At 37.3% G+C, this 17183-nt stretch overlaps 2 protein-coding genes across 2 annotated transcripts; both read left to right on the top strand.

Moving 5' to 3' along the window:
- The first annotated feature begins 263 nt into the window (after positions 1 to 263).
- On the top strand, positions 264 to 882 carry LOC120630674. Its single transcript, XM_039899944.1, has one exon. It carries the CDS (start codon positions 283 to 285, stop codon positions 880 to 882), a length of 600 nt encoding a protein of 199 aa, XP_039755878.1. The 5' UTR covers positions 264 to 282.
- A 13358-nt stretch (positions 883 to 14240) lies between these two features.
- LOC120630626 lies at positions 14241 to 15903 on the top strand. Its single transcript, XM_039899891.1, has 2 exons — positions 14241 to 14425; positions 14532 to 15903. The coding sequence occupies exons 1-2, from the start codon at positions 14387 to 14389 to the stop codon at positions 15867 to 15869; spliced, it is 1377 nt and encodes a 458-aa protein (XP_039755825.1). The 5' UTR covers positions 14241 to 14386; the 3' UTR covers positions 15870 to 15903.
- The last annotated feature ends 1280 nt before the right edge of the window (positions 15904 to 17183 follow it).

Genomic DNA, 17183 nt, shown 5'->3' with positions numbered 1-17183 from the left:
CTTACGCTCGCATCTATAATGTTAACCCCTCACACTACTTACTTATACTTATATGCGTGCCACATTTTTAGTCCCTAGATACAAGATACCAATAAAATTACCTCGCAACTAAGATATATTATGTGTCTAATCTAATTTGCCTTCATTTTGATTCTTTGCGATCGTATTTTAATTTCACGTTATTGCCTTATGCGTTTAAATAATACAGTATCGTTACCGAAAATGAAAACTAACCGATTTTAACGTAGCCTTTGTATTGTTACAGGTGGAAACCCCAACGCGATGCAACCGCAGGCTCAGCCGCAACCTCAAGGGCTAATCGTGGAGACGGGGAACGGTGCGAGCGTGCTTCAACTGCCAGCCACTACGCTCGAACAAATCCGCCATATTGCGGCAGACCCCGGCGCTTCTACTCTACGCCTCCCACCTGCTAGCGAGCTCCCAACAGGGGCACGCGAGTCTGATTTCGATCTTTGCTACGTTTGCAAGCATTGCAAAGTAGCTTTCCCATCAGCCGCTCCTCTGCAAACTCATCAGGCACGCTCTTGCTACGCGGGCAGGGAGGCGGCGCGTGGCGTCATACGCGTCGTGCAGCCAGCGCTAGAATGCCGGACGTGCCCCGGAGAACGGTTCCGCACGTCGGCAGACTTCCGCCGACACGCCGACACCGAGCTTCACCTGCGCAACCTCGCACCGCCACCTCCACCGCCAGTGCCGGAGCCGCTTTCTCACGAGATGGAAGACGTTGTCAACCAGATAACGCTGCTGGCCGCACGTGCCGCGCAGGACACCTCGCCGAAGGATCCCAACGTCACCTTCTGCGCGCCAGGTCCGCGCTTCCCGCAGCCCGGCGAGCTCTCGATCGCGAGCGCTGGACATTAATCCTAACTAAGAAATGTATAGTTACTACTATTAGAGCCCCTCGCTCTCTCCGTTGTTCAACAACGCAACAGTTCACTATTAGCTCTTAATGCTTCTTTTCGTTGATGATTGTTGCCGCGTAAGCGGCACTTTCCTAGTTATACGTTTAAAGCTTGTAGTTGTTTAAGTGTAGGTTAATTTAAGGGAGCCGGCCCTCGTTGTAGTTTTTGTACGTGATGCAAGGAGGCTGCCGCGAGCTCCCGCGCCGCCGCCGCGCACTGGGGGGCGGCGGCGGCGGCCAGCTCGGCCGCGGCCCGCGCCGCACTTCATATCATACGTTAGACAGGTTTTATTAGATACGTTTATCGTTGCGGCCGCACGCACGGCGTGGCCGAGCCGGCGAACAATTCTTTAACATCGTCTCCCAGGTAAACAAGTTCCTATCTTTATGGCATATAATATTATCGATATTGATAATTACGATTTAATTATTGTTTAAAGCTATGTAATACATACATATAATCGTTCTAATTTTAGGCATAGATACGTTCTCGTAAGAAGTTCCTGATGCATCGTAAATGTATGAAGATATATATACGTATATGATTTTTTAAACGTGAGAGGAAGTTAGGTACGTATCTTAGGCAGTAGTGCGGTCGTCCTCTCGCGCGGGTGTTACGCTCGAAAAAAATGTCCCCACAAAATGGAATTAAATCGACCCTCCGTATTAGCCGAGTGGCGTAACTTTCGACGAAAGTGACGAGGAGTGCCTGCAGTACCGCAGGTATCGGGTACTCGCATTCGGTGCCGGCACCGGACCGGGTACGGATCGGAGCCGGGGGAGGTGCGAGCGCTCGCACACTCCAGAGCCGCCCGTGGAGACGCGACGACACCGCGTAGGCTTATTGGTAACAGTTAATTATAATAATTATTATCGTAGCAAACTTTTCCAAAACGAACGAACTCGAAACTCGGGCTGCGCGCCAGCGCTCAGCCTACCTCGCATACAAGTGAGTTTATTTTGGAACTAAGTGTGATTCTTGAATTTTTATTGATATTGTAACGATTATTAGTAGTGGCGTAAGTGAGTCAAAGGCGTGGGGTACATGCGGCGGCAGCGCGGCGCGGCGCGACGCCCGCGTTCGCCCTCTCGCGTGTATATTCATTACTTTAGCGTGTGCGTGGAGTCCCTAATATTTTCGAAGGCACAGATCACGTTATTAAAAATATTTTACATATTTACATTTTATCTAGTGGAGTGTAATACGATATTTTATCTACGAGCGAATCCTACTACAACATTGAGTTACTTCTTTTATAAAGTGCAATGTTTTATTCCACCGGTTGCCGGCGGTCCTTGTTATGCTATGTGCAATGGGGCGTGCTTGCGCGCGCTGCGTCTCCCTCCGATCGCTTTACACCTCTCCAGAGACTCTACAGTCTACTGCTGCGTCGACATTTGACAACCATCACATTATTTATTAATAAGTCAAAAGCACCCCGGATTCAATTTCAACTGGTTTAAAATACAAGATTACTTACTCTGTACAAGCCATTACGCGAATTAGGTATGGTGGGTCAAAGGTTTTCAATGAAATATCTCAAAAGCAAATATTTTAAAATATAGTGATGTGAGCGTATCAGGTTAGGACGCAAGGCGCGCACGCAGTTTCCGACGCGACGGCGCGCGTTTTACTACATGATTATTTTGTTTATTGCGTTGATAAGATGATAGTGTATTTATTAAAGTAACCCCTATTGTTTGTTGAGGCGTTCGCAAACTCCACCGCGTAACTCGGAGATATTTATTTAGTCGGTTTGTAATCGGGAGTATGCAGTGCTCGTCATGTTGGGTTAGGTGGGTGGAAGTCGGTAGCGATGTGTCTCCGCGGACGACAGCCCGCGGAACGAATCATGGTTCCTATGTATATTTCAATATTATCGCATCTAGAGTTTCACTATACTTTCCGAATACAAATTTTAATATTTAAGATTAATTCGGATTAGTCTGTTGTATCCGCTGCTAGAGGTGCCGCCACGGCCATGTTGTTTGTTTAGTTATACAGGCTGTTTTGATTTGCTTCGGTATTTTTTATATCCGCACCTTTGTGTTATTTACCTGTGTATTGAAATTTTGTTATTGGTAAAATGATATATCATCATCCTCTAGATGTAAATGGTTACGATATAAGTTTACGATTGTAAAAGATAGCACTCGCGTCTATCATAGTTCCTATACTGTAATGCTAAATTATTTTGAAATCTTTCATAGTGAAATATACCGTTCCTAATAATGTATTGTGTAACAAAAAGTTTTATGTGGATTTGGAAATAGACCATGTGATGTTTAATGCTGTTTATGTGTTTGTTCGGAGCCTGTTTATTTGTGTCCTAGCGTCAGCCGCCATATTTGTTTAGCGCCTAGTTTTGGTTGGAGCCGCGTGCGTAGGCGCATGCGAGAGCTACGCGCCTACGACGCTCGCCACCCGTAGCCGACAACAGATTACGAATACATTGTCAAGTGTAAATGGTAAAAATAAACTCAAAGTTAGTTTATCAGAACATGGTGTTTTATTTTCATACTATCCCTGCGAAATCTACTAACACTGCGAAAGTAAATAAATATAGAATTGTGGGGCTTGAATGCTATCTCGATAAAAACTATATTTATATACGTTCGAACAAAAGAATATTTCAAACCCCTCTTAAACTGATTAAATATATAATATGACGGTAAAGTAACCTTAATAGAATGCCGCTCACTCATTCACATGCTGATATTCGCAAGATCGAGCACGAGCAGTCAATCAACCCAATCAACGCTTATGAAAAGGACCGCTTTTTAACTGGTTAGTTGTTTTTGGCCCCCGGTACCTCAATTATTAAGAGTAAAATTTTTCAAACAAAACCGAATAATATTAGTTTTATAATGACCTTCATTATTTATCGATTCAACCGACTCGATTCTTGTTAAAGAAATATTTAAAAATTTATGATTTTCGTCATGTTACATGAAGTATTGCATTCAGTGCGTGACGCGGGGGCTACGAGTGTTTCACTATTTTTATTTCTATTCATCACACTACTCTTATCACAAAACTTTAAAGTTTTAAGTCAATGACATAAAGCTCACATTCCAATGTTTTTATTTCAAACGAGATAGTATAAGATAAATATTTTAGAGACACAATAAAGGCGCCTTTTAAGTACAGACAGCCCCCGAGTTCGTAAAATTACGAAAAACAATATTATATGACATCAAATCCTTATACAAAGAGAGGGTTTTATTTTCACAAATTAATACCTCTATAAACAATTATTATTGGTGTCACAAGCTGCTGCTTCGAATACAATTCAATTTCCAAGTTATAGATAATAAAAGTCTAGTAATACTTGGATTTTAAGGTCTTTATACCAAAAAACTAAATTCTCAGAAAGTTTTAAGTTAAGAACATACACATAATTGCAACCGTACAATAGTACAACTTAGACATAGTCTATATAAATATAGTCTAAGAATTAAGAAGTTTAAGCTTACAGAGATAACTACCAAACAATGCAATTGAAAGCAACCTAGTCCTAGACGTGTAATTATTGTTTTATTTTGGGGCTGGCCAGTCAGATCAGATAAGTCAGACCGATTTAAATTAGTCAGAATATTGACAAAGTTACAACATTAATGAAGGTGATACAGGGCTTGAAAAAGTACAATCCCTATCCCTACCCATATAACCTAGTAATATTATAAATGTGAATGTAAGTTTGTTTGTTACGCTTTCACGCAAAAACTACTATACCGATCACCATGAAACTTTGTACACCTCGGTATTAGAAATAATAAAGGATGCTTTTTATCCCGAAATTAAGCTCAGTTCTTTTGGAAGAGGGGATAAAAGTGTTTGACGATTTTACACCATAACGCCGTCAAATGATAACCGATTTAAATAATTACTTACTTACTTTTTTATATAAGAATACACAACTTAAAAATGTCTGTACAATTACACCTAAATTGAATGCCACATTTCTTTCGAAAAACAAATACCAAACGCAGACGAAGTCGCGGGCAACAGCTAGTATTACATAAATATTAAACATTGGTTGCTGAAGCTTTAACGAAGGTGCAACCTATAATGTGCCAGCATTTGGGTTTATTTTGAATTATGAAACTGTGAGTGATGTTTGGCTTGGAGCATATTACCTAGTAGGCATCTTCTTGAGTGTCATTATCAACCCATTTACCATTCCAGTACAGTTCTGTAGTGGCGGGTTCTCCTCTCAGAATGACAAAGGTTTATGCCACAGTCCACCACCCTGTCAAAGTCCAGATTGGTAAACTTCAGGCGCTTCTGCCAACATTAAGAAGAACCCTCAAGCATGTTCCATCACGATGTTTTCCTTCATCGCAAGCAAGTGCTATATAGTAGCTAAAACACACTGGTCCTAATCATAATCATAATCATTTATTTGCGAAAAACATGTCAAATTATAGATGTTACATAAAGTTATACATGCATTGGCATGCAAATCTTAACTAAAAAAATAATTAATAACATTCAGAATTTGATTAATTACAATTAATTTCTTTAAAGCTATATAATTACAATTAATATTTAATTAGTTATGTTTTAGTTTATTTTGTTTATGAACTGTAGCAAAATATGACAGATTTTCATATGATAACAAATTCATTTTTGAATAAATTAATTAATAAAAGTTCAACATAAATCATAGAAAATATATAAAATGCATATGTAAACTAATATATTCGGTATTAATATGTCAGTAAAATTTTATGTCAAATAGTAAAATCCCTAAAGTTATTAGAGGTACGTGCCGGCTATCAAACTCGGTTCCCCTGAAAGGGAGTCGAGTGGAGTGAGGGTCTAACCACTTGCTATCGCCGCTTTTTAATCTACAAGACGCTCTCATGCCTGGTAGCGCGTCTTCCTAAAAATACCTTATAAGGGTTATTTACCATCGCAATTCTAGTTGTTTTCGATAATACTAGCGGAAAAAAATGAATATTATAAGTTATCCGCAAGACAAACAAAAAAGTCCATAATTGTATATGCCTATGGCATATACAATTATGGACTTTTTTGTAGATCTTTTTAAGGTCTACAATACTACACTACTTTATCTACGTACACTATTTTTATCAATCACGTAGGGCTCAGCATTGTTCAAAGCAAATGTGTTTATTTAGGAGATCACATTAGATAGAACACCTCTACGATTATCAGGTATTCTCTACCGTATTTTGAATGTATTACACATATAAATCTTGAATCATTATATCTATTAAGAAAACTGCCTCAAAATCCGTTGCGTAGCTTTAAAGATCTAAGCAAACATAGGGAAAGACAGACTGGAAAGTGACTATGTAGTAATAGTGATTTAATTAAAAATATTCATCAGTCATCTTAGTACCCATAACACAAGCTACGCTTACTTTGGTACTAGATGGCGATGTGTGCATTGTCGTATAATAAATATACAACATGAATTTTTTTCAGTGGGTGTTTATATTTTCATATATATTTTCACTAGATGGCGATGTGTGCATTGTCGTAGTATATTTATTATACGACAATGCACACATCGCCATCTAGTACCAAAGTAAGCGTAGCTTGTGTTATGGGTACTAAGATGACTGATGAATATTTTTATGAAAATATAAACACCCACTGAAAAAAATTCATGTTCATCACAAAAACATTTTCCAGTTGTGGGAATCGAACCCGGCCTGGGGCTCAGAAAGCAGGGTCGCTGCCCATTGCGCCAATCAGCCGTCATTATGTATGATTTAGTAGTGTGATGTCTACTTTTACATTTCAACAGCCAACGTTCATGGCGAGTAAGTTTGTTAAATATAAACTCAGTAGTATTAAATTGGCGACTACTAAACAACTTACATGAAATACATTTTAACGTAAACCATAACCCTAACGTTTATGATTTTAATTGATTGTTTTGATATAATTCGACATAACCATGGCGAGGTTGCAAATCTTATACCTACAATGTTTTTAATCAAGTCTCTGGCTGAACGTTTGGTCGCATGTACAATGCGCAGTTGCTTAAAATACGAGGAAGAAGTTCGGTTTTGTTGTTGCCTAACGAACGCCAACTAGTAGGCTCGTTGCGGTCAAGAGCTTAATGCTTTTGGGTTGCGGTAGTTACTTTATCTGGACACTGCCACCTAGTGAAGACCCTAACGCCCTTTTTAATAAACCTGGTATAACGTTAGAATAGTCACGCAGTATTTTGTCGCGTTCTAAAAGATGTGACAAAACTCTGCGTTATTATTCTGACCTTACGCCACGTATTTTATTAAGGGGATAAGGTTGAAAGTAAGTGCGATAGGAGTCAAAATAATCCAAGCAATTATATAATGAGCCAAAGATATAGCACAATATTGATTGAATTATTTTAGGTATTTTGAAATTTTGAAAATTTTTGCCTAATAGATGCCAGTAAACATTTGCAAAGTAGGATAAACATTTTGAACCGGAATGAAAAAAAAATTTAAATAAAAGCTTTTAATATTTAATAATAATATTTTCGGAGTTATTAAAATTTTATTATAGCGTAAAAATTATTTCAATCATGTTCCAACTTCACAGTACGTCAAGATTAAAGTGTCAAATTTAAATATCAAAGCTTCTTAAAAATTATATTACAAGCTTAAATAAATATCATCTCAATAGGCAGGTAATTTAAATATCAAAGCTTATTTAATCATCATCATAATAGAGTATGCAACGATAGCGTTCTCTATTAGACGTTACCACAGTTTTAGTAGTAGTTAGAGCTTTTTGTGACAGAGCTAATCCGGGGAAGATCCACCACCACGCACATCTCCGCCATGCTTATCACCGCAAAGCTTCTGCCGCTAAGCAGCATTGTTTCAATGCTGTGTTCCGGTCTAAAACGCGCGGTTGCCGTTGTTATTACAGGCACATGGCCAGCGACGTGATGAATTTCGACCTGGACTCTTATCATTGTAAGACTAGACCCATGGCCGGTTATGGGTTGATGATGACGCGGTTTAACACCTACGGCTCAGGTTGATGGGCACAGGGCGGACGTTGTAGGACGTGTTCCTCGCATGGGATGCGAAGTGACGCTCTTTTTATTAGCGATGGTTTTTCACTGACTAAGTGGTGATTCATAAGAAGGCTCAGAGTCACTCAGCGGGCGATGGAGAGAGCTATGCTCGGAGTATACGTGATCAAATCAGAAATGTGGAGATCCGTAGACGAACTACAATTCTGACATAGCTCAACGAGTCGCGAAGCTGTAGTGGCAATGGGCTGGGCACATAGTTCGGAGAAAGGATGGACGTTGGGCTCCCAAGGTGCTGGAATGGCAGCTCGGCACTGGTAAGCGCAGCGCTGGTCGACCCCCAACGAGGGGGACACACGACATTAAGAGCGTCGCAGGATCCGCTGGATCAAAGCGGCACAAAACCGTGGAATTTGGAACTCCCAAAAACAAAAGCTCTGTGTCCAGCAGTGGACGTTTATTGGTTGATATGATGATGATGATGATGAAGAGGTGAGCTATCGCCAATTATCAAAGAAAAAATTATTAGTTAGTATTTACTGTTGTTAATGTATTTATGATATGTTATAGTATATATTAGTTTATTATTATTTTTTATTATTTAATTTATTATGTATTATTTTATTTGTGTAATCTAGTTTAAGTATTAGTATGTAGTTATTAGTATGTATTTTTTTTTAATATGCACAACCTGCAGTATGTTATCCTTTTGTTTTCCTTATCCTAAGGTTGCCTGGAAGAGATCGCTACGAAGCGATAAGGCCGCCTTTTGTATACTTCTTCTGTCTGTGTTTTCTTTTATTCTTTTTTTGTATTTTTATTTGTGTGCAAATAAAGAGTATAAATAAAATAAAATAAAATAAAAAATTGCAAATATTGAAAATATACGCTATACCGATTAGGGGTGTGACTACCATACTCCCTAATAGGTTAGCCAGCATCTTAGATTGCATCATCACGTGATTGCAGTCAAGGGCTTACTCGTAGGGGAAAAAAGATATATATATATATATATATATAAATAAAAAAAATATTCCGCCCTCTAATGACCCTTCTATCTATCTTGTAATGAGGCCCGCTTCAGCGGATGCACTTCGACCCTCCAGGATCGTTTGTGCTCCATGACCTCCATCTAATGACCCTTACTAGAACCTGAATCATTTATGGATTTATTTTGATTTGTAAGTTAAATTAACACACTGTAAGTTTATTGCTATAGAACTTGAGAAGTTTGGTTTCCCTGGGATCGTCTCATCCGATCCTGACTTAACATACGGAGAACACCGAGAACTTATAATATTTCAAACATTTAGAGGAATTTCAAAATAGTTCCACTATTGATGGCGAATTCGGTAAACTCACATTGAAAATAATATAGTCGAACTGTGTTCTGTAAGTACGACTGTATTATTTTCTTTTTTGAAGTCGATTAGATAAATTCGGCACCAATGGGAAACCGTGAGGAAATTAATAGGTATTCATTTAAAAATATCCTAAACCAGTACACTGACACTTTAGAAACAATTAATCAACTTATTAGTTTTAAGTTGAACGTATGCCTAGTTAAAAATGAAAATGGTTTGATCTTCAAAATTATTTATTTCAAGTAAGGTTAGGTTAATAAGCACTTTAGAATCTCTGTTTACAGTAGTCGCTCGCAAACAATAATAGGTGTACGATTCCTTAAAACATCGATTTGCATAACATATGAGATATAAAATGGCAACATCAAAACATCAAAGCAATCTCCCTTGCCTAATGGTTAGATACCTATTTGTAAAATTGGTCATTCGTGAATAAACGTCAACATCAAGACATCTCCAGCTTTCTCTAATCAGGCACTGTTTGCGCAAAAAGTATAAACTTTAACTCGGCGCAGACATCAGACGCAACTTCACATTATTCATGAAAATGTTAAATCACTGAAGTGCGAACCTAATACATCTGCAAACTGTGGACATCCACTTTTGAGAAATGTGCTCTTAAAATAAGTTTTCAAGTAAACAGCTGTTATTTTACAGCTTAGTGTAGCGGTGGTCCATTTTTTGATGAAATTGATGATAATGAAATTGACAACCTTGAGTAGATAAAAAGATTATACTTTGGCACAACGAAAAGCCATAAATCAAAAAAAGAAGAAGAAGAATACTATATTTTAACGTGACTTTGGCATCACGTCTGTAAACTTGAAATCAAAGACTATTACCATTGTTTCTTGTCGATTTTAATTCACTTCAGAAAGATTATTTTAAGCTAAAGGGAAAGGGAAGTGATGTTGTTAAAAATTTGATATCTTATCATAACCAAAAAAAAGGAAGAAAATTATAGTTGAAACCGAAAAGGTAATGAACAATATAATCATTATCATTATGACCATTAACGGCCGACCAACGAACAGGCCGTAAACCACCACGCTGGCCCAGTGCAGATTGGTGAACTCCACACATATTATTAAAATTAAGCTTAATTTGCTATACTCTGCGAACAGCACGAGAATCTGTATGGTGTATTTTATAAATTCTTCAATCCGTATATTCCACACCAAACAGATCCTAGTCAATGTACCCTCTACGCACGTTTGCTCCGAAATCGGAGCATTCTCAAGAAATGTTGACTTTACAATAAATAATTGTTATAATGAATAATTGATAAGTCAAAAGTAAAGTAAAGTTAACTCGTAAATAAAGTCAAAGTCCTACCGATCACGTCTTCCCCGAACAATATCACTCCGATAAAAACATTTTTTTTTTAAAGAATAATTCTGCTTCTGCCATTTGATATATTGACTGGGCTGGGTTCTTCTTATACGCATTAGCAAACTAAAACTATAGGCATAAATAAGTTATTCCAAATTATTTCGGTATTGCCCCATTAAATACAAATTTTATGGATTTTTACGTCCACAGCTGTGGAGAGGACGGCACGAGCCTCTTGTCTTATTGCAAAGATTTGAGTCTTAAGACAGTTTGTCTTGTCTAGAGTTTGCTCACGCCATCACCCGTTCGATCGAACTGTCACACGGCCGGATGCAAAGGGGATCTTACTAAGTTATTGATTATATCGGAATAAGTCGCAGGGGTCGCCCCACCCTCACGGGAGGCTTAGGTCGGCCGCATTATTTTACATACATAAGACATACTTGCAGATTTCGAGTGTGGACCAGTATTGTGAATGCATTTTCGGTTATAAAATACGAATGTTTATGTTCATATAAAAATTGAGCTTTTATGTATTGAATATGGTTCATTCGCACGACGTTGTAGGTAGTTAACACATACATACACACGCTATATTTTATGTGTACTGCTAATACATTGAATATAAACAGAACTTATAGAGCATTATAGGATGATACGTTTTGGATCTTTGCTTACTACAGTAGGCTCTCAAAGATAGGTAAGGATAGATTTAAGGAATAATTAAAGAGAAAATTACTACTTCTTAAACAACTTCGGTGGTAGCCTAGTGCTTGTGGCTTCGACTAAACTTTCGGAGAGCCGAGTTCTAATAGAAGTGGAGTTAACATTGTGTTGCATAATGTGTATAATGTTTATAAATAAGCTGTGAATTAAAATGAAGGAATAAATAAATTAATAAATAATGTTGTAAGTATAATAACAATATGAAATACTAACAATAATATTAATCTTAACAGAAAATTATAATTATGGCAGTAGAATAAATGCCTTTTTTTTTTTTTTTTTTTTTTTAACATTGTGTTGTCAATTCTATCTAGAAAAAAATAAGCTTTCCCTCTTATTTTAAGCTTTTTTTAATAGGGTTAAAGATGATTTTTTTTTTTATTATTTTCTTTTTATTGAACGCACTTCCAGCTTTTCTAAATTATGTACGTTTTAAGCAATTAAAATATCACTTGATTCTACGGTGAAGGAAAACGTCCTGAGAAACCGACATGCCTCAAAGTTCTTCATAATGTAATCAAAGGCGTGTAGAGTCCACCTCTCGCAATGGGCCAGCGTGGTGGCCTGCGGCCTAAACCCTTCTCATTGTGTGAGGCCATGCCCAGCAGTAGGCCGGTAACCGGTTGATATGATGATGATGAAAGAACAACTTATATCAGTTTGTGATTAGTATTCTGATTTAGATAATACATTTAAAAATTCAAAAAAATTCAAAATTCATTTATTTCAAGTATGCCTAATATAAGCACTTTTGAAACGTCAAATCTGTCTGTGTGTAGTGACTCTACCACCGGTTCGGAAGGCAGATTCTACCGAGAAGAAGCCGGCAAGAAACTCAGCAGTTGCTCTTTTCCAATATCAACAATTTACATTTTACATTTTAAAATTCATTTTTCTATCTGGTGAGAGATGAAAGCGGAGTCGGATGTTTCCAAGCAACCTTGTCATTAATGTAAGAAATTCATCAATTGTATAATAACCTCGCTGTAATAAATGTGTTTTAACACATTCTTTAAACTTATGCATTGGTAGGTACAAAATTACCTTAGGAATCATATTATAAAAGCGTATACTTAATCCCACAAATGACTTTTGCACCTTTCGCAGACGATATGCAGATGTCACTAATTTATTATTGTTCAGTGGTCTAACAGTACATCTAATCCGAGTGTAGAAATATTTTGTCTGAGCTTTTGAAGTTATACTTCTTTTGGCGCGTTAGGGAAAAATTATGAGAGTAAATTTTTACGATGCGCGCGCACACCGTCACAAAAATCCGACACCCTGAAGTTGAAGTGTACACTTTGAATTGTCAAATTTAATAATGTTTATTATTGCTATTTCTTTAATAATGTAAAAATTTTTTTTGATATTTAAATAAACTTTATTTAACCAGATAGTGCAGTATAATAAACTTTCAATGTATGAAATATCTTTTTTCTACTGTTAGTTTAGTTTTTCTACAAACGTAGAATAAGGCGAAAGGTAAAATTTTTGAAAAATATTTTATTTGCTTAGAATAAGAGGGAAAATTGTTTCAAGATAGAATTGGCAACACAATGTTATTTTCTTAATTATTTAACAGAAGTATATGACGGCCGATTGGCGCAGCGGGCAGTAGCCCTGCTTGCTGAGTCAAAAGCTATGAGTTCGATTCCCACATCTGGAAGCTGTTTGTGTGATGCACATGAATGTTTTTTTAATGTCTGGGTGTTTATCTGTATATCAAAAGTATTTATGTGTATTAGTCATAAAAATATTCATCAGTTATCTAAGTAGGATCCATAAAACAAGCAACGCTATCTTTACCGCAAGATGGAGATGTGTATTGTGGTTTTAAAAAAAAAAGTCAGCAAGATTACAACAAGACGTAATTCGCGTCGCCCGTTTACGAGCGACAACAGAAGCATTTTTCTGACATGCCTATATTTGCCTGGCTGGTTCGAAAACAAAGAACAATCAAATACGCAAATTGGCAACCGAAGGCCGATGAGGACGTACGAGAGGGCGGGCCGGGAAGCACAACCCTTCACGCATTTACGCCAAATCCTTAACGCGCGATTTAAAAAAGAAAACTGACGGGCACGGGCGAACCGTTTCGTGATATAAAGACCGCGACACATGTGGCGTTGCGACCAGGCTTTTTTAAGCACTCTACTCTAAGACGCATTATAAAGGTATAAGGTCTAAAACTCTTTCTCTTATGAGTGAGTAGATCTGTGTCCAAACGTAGACTAAAAATCATGATGATCAGTAGAGTATTAAAAATAATTTTGGCAACCTTCCTTCTGACGTTACTACGTGCCATATATTACTAACGTGCCATATTTAGGGGTGTGGTTAATAGTACTGCCATACCTCTAACAGATTAGCCCGTTACCATCTCCAACTGCGTCATATAATCACTTACCAACAGGTGAGGTTACAGTCAAGGGCTAACTTGTAGTGGAATACAAAAAAAGGCAATCAACATTAACTTTTGCATTCCGAGTAATACGGCTTATTATAACCTGAACTAATAATAACTTAACACTTCTTAATTAGTCTAGTGTGTTGAATTTTAAGTGTTACATAAATAGTCATTACAACATAAACTCGTAGTGTATAAGAAAATTGCACGCCAGAAAGTGGGAAACTGTTCGCACTTTTCCCATTTACAACACCAAAAAAATTTACACAGTTAAAGCAGTAAAAAAATAATCTATTCTATTCTGAATAACACAATATTGACATCGGTTAATATTTTTTTGAATCCTGTTGTACATCACAAGCAAATATTTTATTACTATTCATATTAAAAGCGTATTTTTTTACATTCTATCGAATACAGTAGTTTAATAATCCATGATTTTGACAATCGTTTAAATGTTAGGATTTACTATAGATACTTCAACTCAGTTGTGCGCGCGGCCCTATGTGTGCGTGCGCTTGTAAATATACAACTTTCATTCGTGTGGCAGTGACGCGGCAGTCGTCGTTCGAGCAAGACGTGTTCCTATCGCTTTTTCTTACGGGTACAGTCGTTTACGAAAATGTCTAGTTCTTCACGGAAAAAATGTTTAAGGAGTCAGGTAAATATTTTTTATTTTTAAATTTAGATGTAATGAATAGGTATTTATTATGATTCTATATACGAAAAAATATATCCTTGTTGACGTTTACGTATTATTGTTTTAGACTCGAGAAACCATTGCTAAGGTATACGAATTTCTGAAAATAGATGCGAGAGATATATTGGAACTAGTAAGTGATCCAGTTTGCAGTGCAAGTCCAATTTTAATATCGAAACTAAGTGAACATTTAAATAGCGTACGGAAAAGAACAGCAATGGCAGTGGGGGTATCAGAGAGAACAGTTACTAATATATTGGCTGAAGGAAAAGAATCTGACTCTAAGTTTAAATCTCCGCATAAAGACCGTAAAAAACGTTTAAAGAAGTTAGAATTAGACAACTTTAACGTTGATGTTATACGTTCCACTATTCAAAATTACCATTTAGAACATCGTGAGTTACCTACCTTGCTAAAGTTGAAAGGAATATTTCAAGATAAACTTAACTATGATGGAAGTATTTCGACTCTGCGTACAGCTTTGTTAAAGTTGGGATACAAATGGCGAAAAACTGTGGATAACAGACGTGTTATTATAGAGCGGCATGACATCCAAAAACTACGATTTTCCTACCTAAAAAATTTACTCAGATACCGTCAAGAAAATCGGTGTATCGTATATACAGATGAGAGCTATATCTTAACTAATCATGTTCAAAACAAAGGATGGGGTAATAAAGATGGACCACCTTTAAAGAGAAACCTGTCGAAAGGACAAAGAATTATCATTGTGCATGCTGGTTCAGAACAAGGTTTCGTACCTAACGCACTATTGACATACAAAGCAAATAGTGTTTCTGGTGATTACCATTCTAACATGAACGCGGAAAACTATGAAAAGTGGCTAAAAGAACGTCTAGTACCGAATCTTCCACCTAACTCTGTGGTTGTGCTTGATAATGCCTCATACCATAACGTTCAAAATGACAGAGCCCCAAATTCGAATTCCAAAAAAATAGAAATGCAGAGATGGCTGACAGAAAAAAATATAGCTTTTAATCAAGATATGAAAAAAATTGAACTGTATGATTTGATTAAAAAAAATAAAGAAAACTATATCTGTTACAAGATTGATGACATACTTCAGCGATATGGCATAAAAGTTCTTCGATTGCCACCATATCATCCTGAACTAAACCCCATAGAAAATGTGTGGGGAATTTTAAAAAATTATATTGCTTCGCGTAATGTCGACCAAAATGTGACGGAAATAATGAAACTCATAAATGAATGTTTAAGTCAAATTGATGAAGGGATGTGGGGTAATACTTGTCGACATGTACAAAAGAAAGAAGAAGAATACTATAGACATTTTGACATGGAGTCAGAATTCATAATTAACCTTGATGAGAGCAGCGAATCCGAAAATTCATCATTTGATTTTTCAAGTAGCGATTCAGAATAATGTTCAATAAATAAACATTAAATTACCAAATAACTGTTTTTTTAAAAAAAAACCCGTATATAACCCGTAAATAACTGTATTTGTATTTGTACCCGACTGTACCTCTTGTCACGCACACAAAGTCACTGTATATGTACAAGGTTTACCCACACATAGGGCCGCGCGCACAACTGAGTTGATGTATCTATACTAGTTTACTACTAGATAGCTTACTTCCCTAGTTATTCAATAACTCCCTACTGATGAGATTAAAGTTAACTACGTTAATCTATATATAAGTTAACAGCTTGTAGCTTTATTTCCACGCGGAACACAAAATCAACGAACACTCATTAAGTATCAAGTTATGAGTGACGGGACGTTTAGAGATATCTTTTTAGTAACAGTTGTCATTCTTTATATCCATTTCCCGTGTAAAAAGCTAACGTCAAAAGAACCGCTCTATCTAGAGACGCCCAACGCAGTCGCAGCCTAATGCAGAATGTCCCGAACCGCGCACCGAACCGATAACTCCCGTTATAACGATGGGGAGAGAATTTTAATGTGCCACCATTTTGGCGCAATGCTCAAATTTTACGAGCAAAGAGTCATTATGAGGGAAATTATTGGCGCTCTGATTGCTTTAGCTGTGATAAAAATTCTCAAGTTGGCAATAAGGTGGAACTAATTCCCGAGTTGGATTGAAATGGGCCTCATCTAATGGATTGTACGATGCTAAGTAAAATATCACTAAGGTAAAAGATCTTGATTTAATTTTATAGAGTAGGTACAAACTTACAGTGTAGCCACCATTGGCGTGCAGTTCTACATGCACAAAAGCGCTGCCTAACATTTTCATATATCTGGCAACCGAGGAGGTTTTTTTTAACTTTTTAATAGCGGGCAGACGCGTAAGTGGGTCTCCTGATGTTAAGTTATCACCGCCGCCCATAAACATTTGCAGCACCAGAGGAGCCACCGATGAGTTGCCGGCTTTTAAGGAATGTGTTTATCCGACCTTTGAATAACCCTAGATTGTATTTTTGAGGAAACACATCAGATGGGAGATTGTTCCACAATTTGCAAGTGCGCGGTAGAAATGAGCTGGTACTTCGAGTAGTAGAAGAATACCAAGCATCCAGATTTTGACATTCTATGCCATTTTTCTGCTTTATGCTAAACCTGGTCCGAATTCCTGTGCGCGCCATCGTAACCTCACTATGCAAGTGTGATAAATAATCCTACTAAAATGTCCGTGTCACCAGCTAACTATGAGTACCCTCTAAACATTTACCAACATAGCTCAATGAGTCGCGAAGCTGAAGTGGCAATGCC

The sequence above is a fragment of the Pararge aegeria genome, chromosome 16, assembly GCF_905163445.1.
Source record: "Pararge aegeria chromosome 16, ilParAegt1.1, whole genome shotgun sequence".
NCBI lineage: Eukaryota > Metazoa > Arthropoda > Insecta > Lepidoptera > Nymphalidae > Pararge > Pararge aegeria.
This window is presented reverse-complemented; position numbering and strand designations above follow the sequence as displayed.

What these genes read in the sequence shown, in the direction of transcription:
- LOC120630674 (XM_039899944.1), top strand. Translation starts at nt 283, where the DNA reads ATGCAACCGCAGGCTCAGCCGCAACCTCAAGGGCTAATCGTGGAGACG.
- LOC120630626 (XM_039899891.1), top strand. Translation starts at nt 14,387, where the DNA reads ATGTCTAGTTCTTCACGGAAAAAATGTTTAAGGAGTCAG. An exon ending in AAAAATGTTTAAGGAGTCAG is followed by an intron (nt 14,426 to 14,531) that starts GTAAATATTTTT and finishes TTATTGTTTTAG; the next exon opens with ACTCGAGAAACCATTGCTAA.